The following is a 19951-nucleotide window of genomic DNA, read 5'->3' as shown; positions in this document are numbered from 1 at the left end:
ATGACTGCTTTTCAAGAATGGATGCAGGGGGTCCTTATGGAGGGGGGGCAGGAGCACTTCCTTAATCCTTGTTCTGAACTTTTAAGACAAAAGTTTAATAAATAAGCAACTTTTTTTATAGTATTAGGGCCTCAGGATAGGTTTTCCTAAGAAAATTTTGCTGCACTGACACAAACCCCTGTTTTCTAGGGATGTAGTATCTTGCATGCTTATTTTTGAACAAGTTCTGTGGGACTTTCAACTGTTAGGATTGAAAGTAGCCTCCTAGAATCTTTCTGCTATTTAATATTCAGATAACTGACCCAAAACATTTTATGAGAAAATGAGACATGGTGCAGTCTTCAGAAGATTGGATCCCTTGACAGTTGGGTCTACTCTGATCATGAACCTCTCATAATCTATTTGCATGTGGAAAGCCAGTATTTTTGATCAGAATTTGGCAATACCTCAATAAATTGTACCCAGTGGATCAGCAGTGCTGTTATTTGAAAACTGGGGCAGAACCTACAAATGAGGTTGGATGAATGTGCTTTCTGCAACAATTGTAAATTTGACACAAATAAAAGACCTGATAGTGATTAGGAGCAGAGAATGGACACGAAGTCACTTGACCTGAAAAGGGTCTCTGATTATGAGAGTGGTGCTGATGTCTCAGGGACCATCTAGTAGTAACCTGTGACATAACCATACAATCAGTATACTTTTATCACAAAAAGGTGGTTTGAATACTTTTCCCGTAGGAAAGAAAATACTTAGAGTGACGATAGCTGGATGCCAGTGGCACATTTATAAAGCGATCCGCTGCAAACACCTTAAGATTATTATTGGTCTTGTCACAGAGGGATCCTGTGTGAAGGAAATAATCTGCTAACCAGTGACATCCAATTTTGCCCTATGTTGACATTCACATAATCTACGCACCACTTTAAAACTGTGTGTTTAATTTGTGCATATAGAAAGCACATTCTGGTATCTGTGACTCAAACACTCCTGAGAAGTATTTTGTGATAATAAATAGTCACACTGAACAAAGATTTGGAACCTGGTCCTATCCATGTCCAGGGGATGGGAAAAGTAAATACTACATCTGAGCCTGCAGATTTCTTTGTCTCCCCAAATGATGTTATTTCACAGAAAATCTTGAGCGAGGAGTAAGATTAGACTCTTTTGTTTGTTGGTTTTTGCCATCTATTTTCCCCATGGCCATACATTAAATTCCTGGATCTACCGTAGTTTTCCTATGGACAGCTAGCTTTCCCCCGCGTCATGTGCCGAGGCGAGGAAAAGAGGGCGAAGGCAGCGCGGACGGGGATGCCGCGCCCACACCGCTAATGCTGCTGGACTACAACTCCCGCCATCCCTCACTCTATGCTGCGATGGCTGATGGGAGATGGAGTCCAGCAACAACAGCTGGAAGCCCACAGCTCCCCTTTCCCTGGGGGGCTACAAGAGCCCCCAAGTCCTGTTAAGACAAATAAGTGTCTGGAGTCATTCACCGTTTCTCAAACTTCGGTCGCCAGCGACTACTGGACTCCCTTGATGTCTAGCTGGCAGGACCAGCGGTCAGGAATGATGGGAGTTGTAGTCCAGCAACAGCCCAAGTTTGAGAAACACAAAATGGGCCTGAAGGAGGCGGCACCAGCGCGTGCGCAGTGCAAGAGGCGGCTCGTTGCGGGGCGGGGCAAGAGGGATGCGAGCGCGTGCGAGAGCGCACGCGCGGTGCCGCCGGAGCGACCGCACCCCCGCGCGGACGTGAGGCGCGTCAGGGAGGAATGGGGCCGGCGCGTGGGCGTGGCGGCCCTGGCGCGTGCGCAGTGAAGCCGGGGCGGCTGGGCTTGCTGCTGCTGCTGCTCCGCCTGCCCAGCATACAAACAGAGCCCCGCAAGCAGAGGCCTCGCCGTGCCGCGTCTGCCGCCGCCGCCGCCGCCATGTCCTCCCCTCAGGACTCGCTTCACCAGCACAACAACAACAACAACCCGCCGCCTGACGGGACGCCCGCCGAGGCAGGCCTCAACAGTGAGTGGGGGCGGGAAGGGGGGGGCTTCATCTCGCCTTCCTGGCTCTCGTCAGGCTCCTCGGCCTGGAAGCAACTTCGCGTCCCCTCAGGTGGCGGAGGGACCACCTCAGCAGCCCCCCCCCATGTCCTCCTGGATTGGTCGGCAGCTGGGCCGCGCGAGAGGTGGTTGGCCAATGGGGGGGAGCTGGCGGGGCTGAGGGGGGCGGGGCCTGCAGTGGAACGCTGGTGGGGAGAGGGCGGGGCGGAGGAGGGGGCAGGAATTTGGGGCGGGGGAGAGGGAGGGGGCGCCGGGAAAGGGGGGGGGAGGCTTGGAGCCGAGGAAGGGCACCTGGGGGGACGGGGGGGCAAAGCTTATTTGCCTATTTAATTAGAGTTCGCATCCCTCAAGGCGGCTGGGATGCAGCCCTGGCCAAAAGCCTCGCCAGTTCCAAAACACCAGCATGTGCTTTTGTTTACGTGGACCTACACATTTTCTGCCTCGGAGCTTCCTAGCGTGATTAACTCCTGCTGAAAAAATAACCACCACAAAATATGTAAAACAACGATCTTAAAATATATACATATGTATTCTTCGTTTTCTACTTATTAGCTGCTGCTTCGTTTTTGTTTCTTTAATAATTAAGTTTTCTTATGTTAAGGCACGCTATTTCACAGTTTTGCTGCCAGTGCTGAGATAAACTTTATTTCTTTTTTGATAAAGTGTGAAAGGGATTGTGGGGGCCTTTCTTTGTGTCTGCGCCCCACTTCCCTGCCCCCCCAAGCTATGAATGAGTATTGGTACTTGGCTCCAGACTCCAGTAAAGTGATGGATGCCTGGTTGTCTGTCTGAGGTACAGTACTTGGATCCCTAGCCTCCTTGGAAATGAAAGGAACTGGGTGTGTGCAACAGCAGTGGAACAGTGATCAGGAATAAAGAGGCAGGCTTTTTGAAAGAAGGAAGTTTAGGTGGTCACCGGTAGGAGAAAAATAATGGGCTGGAGATGACTATGGATGGAGCTGATGAGTTAAATTTTGGAAATTAAAGGGGGAAGTGGAAAGGATTGGAGTGTGGGAAGAATGGAATACATCTTTGTGAGAGAAGGACTTATTGAATGGTCTGTTCTTGTTTATTTACTGTTCTAGACAGAAAGAATTGGGAGGTTGATGTTGCATTCCTAAACATACCTTGGAAGTATGGCTCATTGAAGGCAAATTGCCTAAACTTGGTTTCAGTTGGGTTTATAAGTAAGTTTCAATAGCTGCAGGCAGATATGAGTGTGGCAGACGAGTCAGATGGTATGCCGTGAGAGATCTGTGAATTGGCATGTTTTGACAGGGTGAGCTAATTTAGTTGCTGGCTATCTCAAATAATTGGGATGCTGGGGAACTAGCTAGAGTGTGAGAATGAGTTTATTCAGTGGCTGAGTCAATATTACTGACGTGTGCTGTTTTTCTCTTATATCCGGGGTCTGTCAGCTGGTCCGGTGTAACCTTTTGTTTGTGGATCAGGATGGAGGAACATCCAAATAGCTTCGGCTTGGATTTCATAATACAGTAGTGAAATTATTCTTGATCGTCTCACATGCGTGGCGATTTCATATATATGAACTAATGATTTAAAAGATGGCTAGCCTGAAAGCAGCATTCTTCTTCCCTGCCCTCTCCCAGCCCCCAGTATACCTGACAAGTTAATCTGAAAGGCAGTTAATCTGCTCTTCTTAAAACATATGCTTTGAATGAGTCCACTATCATGCATACAATTATTCCTTAATAAGGTTTTTGAGGATTGTAGATGAAATTCTTTGAGACCATGCATTATCAAAGTTCATTTTAACTTGGACATGTACATGTTGTATTTTGAACTTCACACAAATAAAAGGTATTCTCCCATTTGCTTAGTATTGTAAACTATTTTTAAAATTCTATTAAAAATCGTTAAGGCAAAATTGCATGTATTCATGTGAAACATTTTTAATCTGCCCTTTATCAACCAATGATGCCAGTGAGGAAAATATGAAAACCACAGTGAACAATTTCATCAGAATCAAGTCACAGGGCAGATAAAGAGACCATCTGGATCACTGTTCTTGTTACGACTTGTGCCTGGGTCTAGAAGGAAGGCCACACTGATAGTTAAAAACATAAACTCAGAATTGGTCTCCCCACCCAGAAAAACAGTTTGTCACTCTTTGTTTCATACATAGCCATGATTCAGCTTTCTCGTTTAAACAACCTGTATTTTCTAAGATGTTTCCAAGACATGAAATTCATCTCATGCTACAATCTTACTTCTTCAACTGTTATCCGAACTCCTGGAATTCAGCCTGAAACTCTTACAGTGCTTTACAAAAGTTCTGTCTGGTTATTTTTCAGGAAAGTCTTCTGATGTGGAACACCCATCCTGCTGCCCCTTATATTGTGTTCTAGAGTGTATTTATGGTATAAGCAAGAGAGATTAGTCTAATTTGAACTTGGAAAATCACAAGAAGACATAGGAGACAAGGTTGTGTCTCAATATATTTTGCTTCAAGCATCTTCAACACTTGGAATTATGCCTCAAAACTTAGGGGTAACTATTGCAAATATAGCATTTTTGTAGTGTTTGTAGTGGAATTCAAGAAGCTTGGGCTCTGTTCAGACTTAATGACCTCAATCAAAAAAGCCCAGTTTTTTAAAGGGGATAACTGGTGTGTGCCTATCTGCCTTGCACCTCATGCTCAAATTCTGGTTTGTAGTCTGAGATTAAACTACAAATTCTCAGTTTGGATGTAATGGGAAACTTTGATTTAACAAATCCTAAAGCTCTTCACTTGTGTGAGGGATGAGGGAGTGCATGGGCATGGAACAATGCTTGTTATAATAATCCATGATTTATTAGACTGAGATTTTTGGTCTGAACTGCACCTTAATTTTTAGCTTAATCAAACACCTGTTGTAGTAACACACTTTTGGCCAACTCTCTGACAGTCCTCATTACTGTCTATAACATAGTCAGTGGACAAAAGTGTTTTACAATCTGTAATCCCTTCATCCTCACTGTGATAGATCACTGTTGTTCCCATTTTATAGTAAGGTAAGGAAATAATGCTGTGAGTGTTGTTTTGTTCACTGACGGTGATGCTGAAATTCTACAGGTTTCAGAAAGCAGCTAGAAAAAGTTATACAGTTTGTGTCTTTTTAAAAATTAGCTCCACAGTTCATGTGTTTGATACATGGTGACTGTTCCTTTATGATAAAGATGCACATCTGCACTACTTTTGTGTCCCCATCATTTGAAAACACATTAAGGGGGAAATGAACAATGGAAATTGCAGAAGAATTGAACCCAGATCTCCCAGATTCAAGTTTGACTCATGTTAGGCCACAGTGACTACTAGTTAAAATGGTATCTTAAGTTTTGCTTCAAAATACCATTTATGTTATGATCCTTGGTTTTCTGATGATCAGAGCTGAGAAAGTCCTAGGAGATTTTAGAAATATTTTTGATTATTTTTTCTGTAAGTATGTACAATGGTACCTCAGGTTAAGAACTTAATTCGTTCTGGAGATCTGTTCTTAACCTGAAACTGTTCTTAACCTGAAGCACCACTTTAGCTAATGGGGCCTCCTGCTGCCGCCGCACCGCTGGAGCACAATTTCTGTTCTCATCCTGAAGCAAAGTTCTTAACCTGAGGTAATATTTCTGGGTTAGCGGAGTCTGTAACCTGAAGCGTATGTAACCCGAGGTACCACTGTAATACAAGCCTTGCTGGATTGAACCAAATGTCCATCTGTTCCAGCATTCTGATTCCCAGTGTGGTTAGACAGATTCTTCTGGGAAAGTTACAAGCAAGGCATATACAGTGGTGCCTCGCAAGACGAAATTAATTCATTCCGTGAGTTTTGTCGTCTTGCGATTTTTTTCATCTTGCGAAGCACGGTGTCGGGAAAGTTTTGGAAAAGCTTCAAAAATCAACAAAGTCTTTAAAAACCTCAAAAAAGGCTACCACACCGCGTTCTATGAGTTGCTCCTCGAAGTCAAGTCGCAACTGTATTAACGGTGTTAAGAAAAAGGAAACAAACTTGCAAGACATTTCTGTCTTGCGAAGCAAGCCCATAGGGAAAATCGTCTTGCGAAGCAGCTCAAAAAACAAAAAAACCCTTTCGTCTTGCGAGTTTTTTGTCTTGCGAGGCATTCGTCTTGCGAGGTACCACCATATGCAAACGTATTTACTGGCTCTAGCACCTGATATTTAGAAGTATCCTATATGCTGGGTAGCTCCATGTTATGATCATGTCTTGCCCACCTGCTGCCAGAGCGGGGTTTCCTTGGGGTGGCACTGGCAGCAGCAGGTGCCTCCGGAGGGCTTGGGGAGCAGCAGCGGTTGCACAATGTGAGTGCTGACAGTTGGCAGCTTTTTGGTGCCTTTTGCTGCAGTGCAAGGGGGAGTGTGGCTCTTGCATGCACTCGCAGCAGTGAGCATACTCAGTCTCTTGCTGGGAGGGGAGGCAATTGTCCTCCTGTGCCCAGTGATGTCAGTGCCAGCAGCGGGCAGCCTTGAGTCTCAGGCCAAGAATGGCAGCCAGACGTTTGGAGCTGTTTGCAAAAAGAGAATCTTCAGGCACAAAATGCACCTGGTGGCCAGCTAATTTCAAGACCAGATTTCAGTGTCAAACACACTTGCTTAGTGTTAGCTACACAGTTGATACCTGAACACTGCAGTGGTTATCTGTTCAAAAAGTACAGGTTGAACATTTTGTCCTTGCTCTACACTTGAGGCAGCAAAATATATTCTTTCTTGAAAGAGTCAGGATGTGTGTGCTTGTTTTAAGTCCTGTCAATCCAGACTGCGTCAAATTTTCCCAGATGTAGAAGTCCTTTTGAACAAGATTCATCTGATCATAGGGAAGGAACAGGATACTGGTAAAATTGTGCAGAAGGACTTCAAAAGCAAATGATGCATACATCTGTTCCATCAGCTCCAAGCGTAGACATAGAAGATACAGTGGCAATTTCTGTCACCAGGAGTTCCTTTCATTTCCAGTGCACACTGCTCATAGACACACTCATTGAAGACACAGCATCAACATCTCCAACATGACTGATCACACAAGTAAACAAATATTAGCAGTTATTTACATGTGGCTGGTTCATAATGTGTGAATTTACTTTTAAGAAATAGTTCATAATGTTGCTCTGCTGATAAATGGAGAAGTATTATTTGGTGTCTGTGGATGTCTTCTTTCTGGTTATCTAAATTTGGCATGACTGCATATTTCTGCAAGTGAGTGATAAACCTTATGCTGTGTTTTAGTTTCATGGTTTCTGATGAAACATCTGCTGTTCAACAGGCTCCTGGGTAGAGTTGCAGATGAACGGCAATGGCAACGATAATGGAAATGCGAAAAATGGTGGTCTGGAACACGTTCCTTCTTCATCTTCCATCCACAATGGAGACATGGAAAAGATACTTCTAGATGCCCAGCATGAGTCTGGACAGAGCAGTTCAAGAGGTAGTTCTCACTGTGACAGGTAGGAATTCAAGCTCTGTCAACTTCACTGCAATAGATACATTTTTCTTGAACCAAGTGCTGCCAGTTCAGTTCCTAGCCTGAATATAAACTGAATGTTTTTTATTCTTCTTTACCTCCTATATACATTTATTTTTGAACAAATAGTCTTTCGCTACTATGAATCTATGGGCTGCAATTCAAATACTGTTAAATAATCCTATTGACTTCTGGAGGCTTCAGTCTTCAATTACTTAGATTTATTTTTGAACGACTGGAAAATTTGCATGTACCTGGGTGCTGTCCTTGCACATCCACATTTGAATATCAACTTAAAGTTTTTGAGGGGGTTTTTATTAAAAAAGTAGAATATTTTTCAATCTTCTTAACTAGAAACTGGCTGTAAGCCATGTTGGTCATCTTGAGGCAGGTTCTTTGTGTTCAGCCACCTCTATGCCCCAAATCACCCTCATCCCCTTGTGCAAATCTACAGGTACGAGTAAATAGGCTAACCCAAGTTAAAGATGACTGTCTTTGTAGTTTCAAGGAGTGTTTAAAGCCTACTAAGTAACAGGTAATAGGGAATGGCAACCCCGCCCCCAAAATTATTTGTCAATCTGACCTAGAGGAACATTTTCTTGTTTCCAAATATGGTGCAAAACACAACTCACCCATCAAATCTCTCAAATAGTCTTGGCAATCTAGCAGAAGTCTATGCCATGCAGTATCTCTTCATGGCATCTTTGTAATTATTATTGTAAATAAAAATGTGCTGTTGTAATTGCTTTCTCTGTCCTTTTTCCTGTTAACCCTTGGGCATGGGTTTACTGATAATGTTAAAACACCCTTCTATTTTACAGTACAGTGGTACCTCGGGTTAAGTACTTAATTCGTTCTGGAGGTCCCTTATTAACCTGAAACTGTTCTTAACCTGAAGCACCACTTTAGCTAATGGGGCCTCCCGCTGCCGCCGCGCTGCTGGAGCACGATTTCTGTCCTCATCCTGAAGCAAAGTTCTTAACCTGAGGTACTATTTCTGGGTTAGCGGAGTCTGTAACCTGAAGCATATGTAACCCGAGGTACCATTGTAATAAAATTTTAGAAAAAAATAGAAGTGTGTTCTGAAGAAGTCATAGATCCCACTATTATCATCCTTAGGGTCTACTATTGGTCCTAAATGGTCCTACTATTGTATTTAATTTACTACTAGTTGATTACATTAATCAATTTAAAGATGACCAAAGAAATTCTTCTATTTGAGTCTGTGTCAATGTGATATCCTTCCTTGGAGGTTTTTAAGCAGAGGTTGGACGGCCATCTGCCAAGGATGCTTTAGCTGGGATTCCTGCATTGCAGGGGGTTGGACTAGATGACCTTTGGGTCCCTTCCAACTCCATGATTCTTTGATACAACAGAGTAGTTGTTCTTTTGCTAGGGAGACGAGCTGATCTCTTGCTAGGGAAGACGAACTGACTGGCTTCTGAATTTCAGAAATGGGTGTGGCCCTACTTTCTCACTGGAAGTGGATGATTAGGGGGATAGGCACCAACTACTCTAATAAAAGGAAGAGAGGATATGAACAGAGCTAGGTGGTCTCTGGGCAGCAATGTAAACTGTTTTGCTTTTGCTTTGTTGTTACCAGCCTTCAACATATGCATAGAGTTTTGAGTTTTTGCCACTGAGGAAGCACAAGAAATCAAGTTCTTTGAATTTTTAAATTCTGAGTTAGAATCCAGCATACATGCAAGTGATTTTTTTACAGTCATTTGTCCTAATTTCAAATGTACTAACATTTTCTTAATGGGATTTGCAGTACAGAAATAAATCTAATGGCGTTCAGTCTTAGTTATATAGTATTGCACCCTTCAATTGCAGTAGTCTGATACATGCATTGGAAGCCAGCAGACACCCTGGCAACCATGTTCTTTCTGCATTTTAGTTAATATGTGTCTGCCTTAAGTGAGTTTTTTGTTTATCCAAGTACCTCAGGGTTGTAAAATCTTGTAGGACCAAGCTAGTAAGATCTTGTGCTACTTTAGCCAAGACCTGCATGGTTGTTTTACGCTGTTCCAGAAATGGAGCTGCTCTCAGCAGCTTTTTCTGCCCTGTCCTCAGTCTATATGTTCCCTGGATCTCCTGGTGTTACCTGGCCCTATACAGTACTACACAGGTTACATTCAGTACTTCTAAGTGCAGATAATTATTATAATTAAGTTCCATAACATTAGTAATTGTACCCTTTTATTCTAGCCCTTCTCCTCAAGAAGATGGACAGATAATGTTTGATGTGGAGATGCACACTAGTAAAGACAATAGTTCTCAGGTACTTTTTCTATCCATATGATACTGTTTGAGGTGAAGATGTTAAGTCTACCTGAAAGAGCAATTTAAGTTAAAACATGTAACCATATTTTCTACTGAGAACTGAAGTAAGAGCAGCATGCTTTTAAGTGGATTAGTAAGCACAATTTTAAATTGTTTTCTAGCAATGAATCTTCATTTGCTTTAACCTTTAAAAATGGCATAATCTGCATTTCTCGGTTTTGAGTTGTTGAAAACACACTTCTGTTATGCATTCAGTGTGTAGTTTATAAATAAATCCTTAGGCTTAATGTTTTTTGTCCTGTCAGTGGCCTTGACCTTGTCAATGGCTCAGCACCTGAGATATACTGCATCATATAATTTAAAGCATTGAGTAAAACAGTGGCATGGAACCTTTGGCCCATGGACTTAATTAGGCCTGGAAAGAGTTCTAATTTGGCCCATTAGGCTGTTTTCTCCAATCCACATTCACTAGCTTTACACCTGGCATCGTTTATGATGTCAGGTGTGGGCTCCGACAAAGGAAAGTACTTCACTTAACATCTGGCAAGTGGCAGGTTGATACTCCCTCTCTTGCCCTGCAAGGGGATGGGGGCAGAATGTGACCTCCAGTTGAATCCCGTTCCCCACACCTGCTGTAAATAAAAATGTTTATTTTGAAACCTTGATTGCAATTAGGATTTTAGAAAACGAATTTTGATCTCACCTGAGAGTTTCAAGTGTTGGAGAGTTTGTTGTGGCAAGTTGCCAAAAGGCTTTTATGTATGTAATTATACTCTCAGGGAGACCTAGTCATTAAATTGCATTGAAGTGATAGCTAGGATTTCAGGGTATTTATCAATAGTAAGGTTGCCTTTAATTTCAGACAGTGCTCAGTCTTCAAGCCTATTATAAATATTACAATATATCATAGTTATTCTTTCTTAAACGCTTCCTTTTATAAACATCTTTAGATAAATGCTGGCCTTGAGCATTGTGAGAAAGCTTTGTTTTTGATATTGTTGTTATTTTACTTACACACCTTTCACCAAAAGTTTCCAGGGTTGGTAACAACAATATAAAAATCAGTTTAAACGGTTTATAATTGGAAGAATTGGTGAGCCCCCCCCCCTCTCTCTATCTCTCTCTCTCTATATATATGCTATCAAAGGCAGTATTGTGTGTGTGTGTGTGTGTGTGTGTGTGTGTGTGTGTGTACACACACACAGAGAGAGAGAGAGAGAGCGCGCGCGCATATGATGGAAGCTAAACAATTAAGGTGCCAGATACAGGTCTGTGAGAAAGGAGTTCCCCAACTTACGTGCTGCTAGAGAGGATACCCTCTAAATAAGTGACAAGAACTGATGCAAATTAAATCAGTTTTAGTTGTTCTCACTTAAGTACATGGGTTGGATAAGAGGGTCAGAACTACTAATCTTTTGCACATCTCCCTATCAGTCCTGGGCAGTAACTACCGCAAGGAGCAGTTGAGTTATTAAGTTGCAAATAACACAAAATGCCTATTGACATAAACATAAGCAAATATATTTTCTATTTAAGATAAAACCAAAGAGAAAATAAATCCTTGAAACATCATGGAATTACACTTAATTTTACCTTACTTAAATTTGTGAAGTTGCTCCCTGTTTATTTTCAGTCTGAAGAAGAAACATTAGAAGGGGAGAAGGAGGTGGACATTTTGAAGAAAAGTGTTGATTGGGTATCGGACTGGTCAAGTAGACCTGAAAATATTCCTCCCAAGTGAGTTGAAATCTTTACTTATCAATGGCCCTTTGCTTAGAAGGAAATATTGTTGTATCAGAATATAAAGCTTTGTGGTGGTGCTGTTTTTAAGGGATTACTGTAAGAAGTGCTCTCAAGGCTTTTAGCAAAAATAGTTAAATTCTGTACCTTGTATTTTTTTCTGGGAAATATGGAAAACAGTCCTGCTTGCTCCCCACCACCCTAGTGTACTTGTGCTGCAGCACTCTTCATAGGATGCAGACATAACATATGAAAAGGATCTAGGGGCCTTAGTAGACCACACCTAGAGTACTGTTTCCAATTCTGGGCAACACAGTTTAAGAAGGATATTGACAAGCTGGAGTGTGTGCAGAGGAGGGTGACCAAGAGGCTCAAGGGTCTGGAAACCAAGCCTGATGAGGAATGGTCGAGGGAGTGGTGCCCTTCCTGTGGAACGCCCTCCCATCAGATGTCAAGGAGGGAGAAGAACCACACAACTTTTAGAAGACATATGAAGGCAGCCCTGTATTGGGTAGTTTAGTTTTTAATATGTGACTTTTACTATGTTTTTATATGTACTGGAAGCCATCCAGCGTGGTTGGGGAAACCCAGCCAGATGGGTGGGGTAATAATAATAATCATCATCTTATCTGTAATGGTAAAATAATACTGATTTGTGTCTCATGAATGGTAGGCTGCGTGGGGATTTTAAATGCGGTATCCCTAGTGCATATATTAAAAGTAGGAGATAGATAACAATATCTCTCTACCTGAAAAAGGAATGTTATTTCGGGCCTCCCCATCTCTTCAGCTACTGCTCCCATGTCTTCTGAATCGGAGTGAGATGTCTATCCCAGAAGCCTCCCAACTCTTAGATTTTGAGATTGCTGTCTGTTGTGCTTTTTAAAATGTGTCCAGTTCAGTGCATTCTATGAGATGCCATCCATTTCTTCTTTTTTGAAGGGAATTTCACTTCAGACATCCTAAACGAGCTGTTTCGTTAAGCATGAGGAAGAGTGGAGCCATGAAGAAAGGTGGCATTTTCTCAGCTGAGTTTCTTAAGGTTTTCATTCCATCTCTGTTCATATCTCATGTTTTGGCTTTGGGACTAGGGTAAGTACTAGCACATATATTTAGGTTTTATCCGCATTGGATTAGAAAGTATATTTATATGGGGGAATTTACTCATCAATTGCTTTGGGATGTTTTAAGGGAAGTGATGCATATAATTTACTACAACTATTTAAATTTATATCCTACCCTTCCTCCCAAAGGAGCCCAGGGTGATAAACACACAAACAATAAAACAAAACGTCTCAGAACAATTCCAATGCTGATGCAAACTGAGTGAATAAACTCTTGGAGATTTGTACACTTTAATTACTTTCAGCAGTTTTGAGGGTAACCCAGTAGAGATTCCATTGTATTTGGAGAAAGAATAAAAATAATTTTTCATACCAAGGAGAACCCTGTGAAGCATTACAAGGTGTTCATTTCATCAGCCAGATCAGCAGAGAAGAATGTTATAGAAGTAAACTCGGTGACTGGAAAGCAGGGGGAACCCTCAGATATTTCACATAACATTCTGTTGTGTGAGTAGCTACTATCTTTTTGTAAACTGCTTTGAGGTTTTTTTACATTCAAGTGGTGCACAAATTTTATGAAATAAATAAATAAATAACTTTAATCCTGGGAAGAATCAACTATAGATGATAACAATATGCTTTCTTTACAAGATGTGTTCATTCCAGTCTGATGAGTTGTGTGAATTAGTATTAAACGACATTAACATATTTGTATGATTGGTGGATGTTAGTCTTATTACTTTAGCTGAGCAAAACCTTAAGCGTAATGAGAATTTCTAAGGCAACATACTTTGCTTTGTGCTTCCTTTCAGTATCTACATTGGAAAACGACTGACCACACCTTCAGCTAGCACTTATTGAAAGAAGTGGTGCACAAACCCTGGAAATCCTTGTAATCTGTGAAGGTGTTATTGTCACATTTGTACATCTTGAACTTGAGACAACTTTAAGCATGACCCCTCCCAGCCTCCACCTTGTTTTTGCATATCCAGGTTCCAGTAACTCTTGAAATTCAGTATTGTATTGGAACTCTGTGGAGGTGTCTCAATAGTCTCTTCCCTTTCCCTAGCCTTCTTCCACATCCTGCAAGACACATCAGAGTTGCCTAACAGAGTTTACAATTGCCTATACATTGCAAGGGCTTCTTTCAGTGCAAAATGCCACCAGCAAATTATAATTTTATCAGTGATGGTGTTGCCTCCTCTACTACAACAAGAAATAATCTGCACAGTGCATGCATGATTAAATTGTTGGGTATAAGAACCTCCAGTCTGTAAAAGACTCATAATTAACTGAAGTTGGTTGTAAAAACAAACAAAATCATTGGCAGTTTTGTTCTAAAGTGTATCTTATTTTACAATTCTCTTGCCTAATGTTTTTAGCTTTTGGGAGGCAAAAGCTCACAAAAATCAAAGCAGGATAAAAATTGATTAATCAGCAACTTTTAATACTGAGTAATACTTGTCTTTTCTATGAAGTAGTGAATTAATTTCTGGTAGGAAGAAACCTGTCCAGCATCTAGAAATTGTTTTTAGAAAGAACTGCATTATTTGCATGTGAAGAAGCTTTTAGTATTCCTTAGCATTTTACTTAACAAAAGGTTTCCTTTTAAAAGTAGTTTAACTTGAAGTATTTTTGAAGTATCTAGACTCCATGTAAAAGGAGATTTTACTTGTTTTGGAACCACTTGCAAATTTACAAATAGATGATTGTTTCAGTAGCTACTTGAGGCATACTTCCTGGAAATAGTCTTGCAGTTGTGTAAAACACAATTTATGAAGCTCTGAGCTGTCTTCTGTGGTTGAGTTTCATTACTCCCATTTTCCATGGTTTATTGTTGAATGTCCCTTGGCAATACCTGAAATCCTAAGGTCCTTAGTGATATCTTGTATAGCTAGATGGGAATCTTGCTCATGGGAACACTCAGCCTTTTCCTCCTTCAGATACACTTTTTTTTCCAAAATGTGAAGCTTAGTTCCAAATGGTTTCAACACATGTGGGCAGACAAATGCCCCTCAGTAGATTTGTATTGGATTTTGGAACATGTAGCATGATTCTGAAGGATAGAATGCTTTGTTTTATATCTATAGAATATGATATGAATGATGAACTTCAATACTGCATATTTAGGGAACCATTACTAATTTTAAAACTAGTGAAATTCCATTGAAATAGAATGTATTAGATTGGCAGCAAAAACGCCCAAAATATAAGTTGGTAAACCTTTGGAAACAGGTACTCTGTTTTTCTCTTTGCATCAGATCTCCAAGTAGGCAGTGTAAGCATGGTGGCCGATGCCAGCGAAAATAGTCATGAAGCAGAGTGAATAAGCATGAAATCCATTTCTAAAGTATATTTGTTTCAGTCTTTGTTTCTGTAACACAACATGCTTATTTTATTTTTATTTTTTACTATTCTGTGGTAACATCTGGGTTTCCCTTTGCCCCCTTAGGCTTTGAATGATAGCACTTGTATTACTTGCAACTGTGTATTTATTTCCTGTGTGGATATGGGGATATTTTTGAAGTGATGAAACATAGTAAGGAGTTTAAAACAATAACATCAAACTGACAAACCTAGCTAGGGTTAAAAGTCTGACAGTACTTTCAGCTTTGATTATTGTACCCTGTTTTGTAACACAATTGCAACATGGCATAATGTATATTAAATTGGGACCATGTTTGTTTTAAAACAAAATAAAGCTTCGCTCCTTTCCAGATTACATGATAATTAATCTGCAGAACGCTGTGTGATAAATTATCATATCTATATTTTGGGACTTCTGTACTATTACTCAAGCAGCTATGAGATTGAAATTGCTGGTGGAGAAATACCATTGGCGTTTTAATATCTGATCACTATTGGGCTGTTGTCATGTAATGATACAAAGCAGTATTTATTGATATGCAACTACAAGCCTGAAAGACCATGACTTTTTGTTCTATGGAATGGACCAGATTATTATTAATTTGAAAAGGGGTAGTAACTATAAAGCTTTGCTAATTTAAATATTGTTAAATAGCTTTATACTTGTTTACAGTTGGGGGAACTGCAGGCCTTGTTATTCAAATGATCAGTGAGAAAACCAGGCTTGAAATATTTGTACATAGGATCAAGCAGAAATGCATAAACTCGCACATTAAAGAAAATGCAGTGGGCTGAACTGCAACACTAATAAAACAATACACCTATTTACTGTTCCTTTTTTAAAGTGAAGACTTAAACTTTGGAAATAACTTAAAAAAAAAAAAAGACACATCACTGAAATAATTGGAGTTAACTGAGCCAAAGTAATGCATTCTTCATATTTAGTTAGCACTTTGTAACATTATTATACAGTTTACAGTACATGTATAAGTTGTAGCGATAAGCATTTTGTGCCATTAAAGCTGTCACAAAACTGAGTTTCTGCTGGTTGCTTTTTACCAATTATTTCTACCCCCCATAAGAATTTTTGGATAACTGATCATTGTGCATGTTGGACGCATTCTTGGGAACATGTAATACTATATATTTTTAGGTGTGCATCCACTTTAGGTACATCTAAACATGTAAAGGATTGATGTGACAAGAACATGACTGTAAACATGTATTATGTAACTATGCTAGGTGATGAGCTGGAATTGGCTCCATCACTTAGAGCATACATGTTTGGTTTGCTTGTCCGTATTGTGTGAAACTGCCCCAGTGCGTATTCTGACTTGAGGTATTTTACCATGAACTGCTTGTTTCAGAACAAATACTCTCTTATTGCTTCATTTTATATTCACCTGACAAAGAGCTCCCAGAACTTCTCAAAACCAACTTTCACATGTGGTTGAAGTGACTTTGCATCCTCATTCAAAGTTTTGCAGTGCTTAGAGCTTGCATGCCTATCAATTTCAATCCAAAATGTTCACAAAATCCTTTAATTATGCTGATAAAAGCAAAGTGAAATGGTTTGCACAAACATAAAAAAATACTGGTAATGTTTAAATTTATTTTCCCCTGTGATTATTTCCTCATACATTGACTTGAAAGTGACATTTTTCAGATTTAAGATTATTTTCATCATTGCAATAATTTGCTAAAATTTCATCTAGGAGAAGTATGGAAACTGGACTGATCACTCTGAGACGGAATTAGTGGTGTTGCTAAGGTATGGCAGAATAAAGGTAAAGGTACACCTGACCATTAGGTCCAGTCGCAGACGACACTCGGGTTGCGGCTCTCATCTCGCTCTATAGGTCAAGGGAGCCGGCGTTTGTCCACAGACAGCTTCCGGGTCATGTGGCCACCATGACTAAGCCACTTCTGGCAAACCAGAGCAGTGCACGGAAGCGCCGTTTGCCTTCCTGCTGGAGCAGTACCTATTTATCTACTTGCACTTTGATGTTCTTTCAAACTGCTAGGTGGACAGGAGCTGGGGTGCAGCAAGTTTCTTTACTTCATTCTGGAAGTGAGTCTGAATTGAATTGTTCCTTCACAGCTTGACAATGTCGTCGGCATGAAATCAGGACGCAGATGTTGTGATCAAGACAAAGTTGTTGAACAGATTGTTAGTCCAGGACTCTTCAGGCTTCTCTGTAACAAGCATTTCAGCATACCTGAATGCACACATGTGCAAAGTGCATATAATTTCATTTCTATAATTTTGATGGTAGCACAAAGTGTCCTCCTCACCCACCCCCATTTTGGCACTAACTGGTGAGGTCAAGGGTTGTGGGAACATACTTTCCTGCTCATTTTTTATCATAGCAGAATGAGGAGCTTTGGTGTTTCTCTTGAAATCTGCAAGCACATTAAAAAAAAGGGTTGTATCCACCTAATTCGTTGCACATGTAAAATGACTTTTACAATAGTGAAGGAACTTGCTCCACCCCCCACCCCCAGTGCTTTTACCACCAAATCTGCTCCAGAATAGAACCACCTGGAGCAGATTTAAGGAGTCCTATGGCTCCCTCGGCCAGTTAAGCGAGATGAGTGCCGCAACCCCAGAGTCATCTGTGACTGGACTTAACTGTCAGGGGTCCTTTACCTTTACCTTTTTACAGTTATCAATGGTTAAAATCACTGTTTGTTCAGGAGAGGAATAATTTATTCTGGTCTGGCTTTACATGATACATGGAGACCTCACCAAGAAATATGCTTGGTATGGAGGAAAGATTGCTCAGTTCAACATGAACATACGAAACTGAGCACTGGAGTTTCTGGCATTATCTTTGTATGAGCAATGCTTTAGCAGAAACATTTCCCATCACCTGCAATCCTTAACATGAGATACCTAAAACCATGTTCCTTCACATGGTTGGAGATATAATGTTGGCAGTTGCCTAAGATGTTTCCTTGACTCCAACGCAACTGGAGAAGGCACTTCTTCCTCATCCTCAGTATTAATAGCTCAGCAGCAGCTTCCAACGTATACCAGTAAACTGCTCGAGGTGTCTCACAAAGCAGTCAGCACAAACCCTTTCCACAAGTGTAGAAGGAGCTACTGTACTGCTGGTGTCGTACACAGCCCTGTAATTGCTTATATGCTGATTTGCAGGTTTATCTGCTTCCATTTACAAGATCCTGGCACACAGTTCTATGTCCTGCAAGATTAGAGCTAAAAATACACTAACCAGGAAGATCCCATGAAAAGTGTTCCTAGCATCCTATTAGTTCTTGATTAGTCAGCCATGGGGCATGTAAAGGATGCTGAGTAATTTCCTCTTGGACTATCTAACTTCCTTATTGACATCAGAGTGAATGACGTGAGATGTTAGGTGACACTTTTAATACTACAAAACTAGATTACAATTGGAATTGTGAAAAAGCATATCCTTCCTTTTAGGAGATAGTATTTCCAGGCTTTGTAGAGGCAGCTCTTCTTTTTGCAGATTGATGCTGGGGCTCCTTAATTCTTTTCAAGATGCTGCAGCCCATAGAACCCAATTCTGTGAAAGGAAGTAGTCATGGCCACTTGTTTTGCTGAACCAAACGTGACTTGCTTTTTTTGAGAAAGTAAATGCATGAGCTACAGTTTATTTTCTGTATGCGTTTTGTGACAATTTATCAGACATGGGAAGGATTTGCCTTTTTCTCCGCTTGCAACAACTGATTTTTGTCAGCCTCTTATTTCAAAGAAAACACAAAATGCTACAGTGACCACCAATGGAAGCTGCCAGTATTTCCCCTAGATCAGATGTGGGGGGAACTTTTTTTGGGGGGGCGGATATTTCCTGAACTACAATTCCCATCAGCCTTAGCAAGCATGGCCAATGACAGGGGTGATGGTAGGTATAGTTTAGCAACATCTGGAGGATTAAAGGTTCCCCACACCTGTGCTAGAATGGAACATTCTGGGGAAATAAAATTACTGTTGCTAACTCTCTCCGTGTATGATATTTATTTCATTTCTATCTCCTTTAATATATAAAAATATTTCTTAGTGTGCAGAAAATGGAAAAACAACAAAAGTTACAAAATTCACAATAAAACCTATAAGGATAACACTATTCTTCCAATGCAGCTCCTCACTCTGCCCCTCTGAAGCTCCTAGTGCTCACCAAAATGCCACCCATCTTGATCTCACCCAGCTCACAGATAACCCTCAAACACTCACAAGCAAAGAAGATTCCTGGAACATGCTGACATCAGCCTAGTCTCTCGCTTTAGGCTTGCTTTGATGGGCAGCCACCAAGGTCAATGCATGGGTGTAGCCAAGTGGAGGCAGGGAGGGGCAGCTGCCCCCCCCATCAATAAAAATAAATAAAAATGCATAGCAAATTGAGATTCTGCCCCTCCCCCCCCCCCAAAAAAAATCCTGACTATGCCCGTGGAGCTGCCCAGAGCTGTCTCCCACTCAGCACTCACCTAGCTGCACTGCATGCGCCCAGTTCCAGGCTCAGCTGGTTTTGTGAGTTTCCACGGGTGCCAAGGTGGGCAGATAGTATACCCTTCCACTCAGGGCATTCTCGTGGTTTTTGGATGTGTTTCCTCCAAGAGAAACAGAAACAAATATAATGAAGGGCTATAAATGGTGGGGCACATACCAGGTTCAGTCTCTGGCATATTGAGCTAGGGCTGTGGAAAAGACCTGTCTGAAACAACAAAGAGCAGCTGCCAGCCAGTGTTGGCAATACTGCGCTAGAGAGCGCCATGGTCACACTTGGAACATCAAAAGCAGCTTTATACCAATAGTTGCTACAAAACATGTGAACTGAAGAATGAAACAAATTAAAAGATTAAATAATGAAAACAATGGAAAAAAAGTAATATTGAAAATAATTTGGGGGGGGGGGGGAGATTGGATGTAGGTTGATAAATTACAGCTTGTAAAATAAACTGCTGACATGTTAATTCATAGTTTTAT

General features: G+C 40.9%; 1 protein-coding gene and 1 long non-coding RNA gene across 2 annotated transcripts; one reads left to right on the top strand and one right to left on the bottom strand.

The window, feature by feature from the left end:
- The first annotated feature begins 1805 nt into the window (after positions 1 to 1805).
- BNIP3L (BCL2 interacting protein 3 like) lies at positions 1806 to 16019 on the top strand. The gene is made up of 6 exons (XM_080982633.1): positions 1806 to 2016; positions 7328 to 7508; positions 9737 to 9809; positions 11445 to 11548; positions 12494 to 12643; positions 13428 to 16019. The coding sequence occupies exons 1-6, from the start codon at positions 1929 to 1931 to the stop codon at positions 13474 to 13476; spliced, it is 645 nt and encodes a 214-aa protein (XP_080838759.1). The 5' UTR covers positions 1806 to 1928; the 3' UTR covers positions 13477 to 16019.
- Positions 15861 to 19821, bottom strand: LOC308463904. The gene is made up of 2 exons (XR_013979808.1): positions 19453 to 19821; positions 15861 to 18533 (listed from the first exon to the last, which is right to left on the bottom strand). It is a non-coding gene; the product is annotated as an uncharacterized lncRNA (long non-coding RNA).
- Between the last annotated feature and the right edge of the window lie 130 nt (positions 19822 to 19951).

This window comes from Podarcis pityusensis (genome assembly GCF_964106645.2).
Source record: "Podarcis pityusensis genome assembly, chromosome: 15".
NCBI lineage: Eukaryota > Metazoa > Chordata > Lepidosauria > Squamata > Lacertidae > Podarcis > Podarcis pityusensis.
This window is presented reverse-complemented; position numbering and strand designations above follow the sequence as displayed.

Excerpts from the sequence above, each read along its gene's own strand:
- BNIP3L (XM_080982633.1), top strand. The coding sequence starts at position 1,929 with ATGTCCTCCCCTCAGGACTCGCTTCACCAGCACAACAACAACAACAAC. Across the intron at positions 7,509-9,736 it reads GGTAGTTCTCACTGTGACAG|CCCTTCTCCTCAAGAAGATG; the intron begins GTAGGAATTCAA and ends CTTTTATTCTAG. Across the intron at positions 11,549-12,493 it reads CCTGAAAATATTCCTCCCAA|GGAATTTCACTTCAGACATC; the intron begins GTGAGTTGAAAT and ends TCTTTTTTGAAG.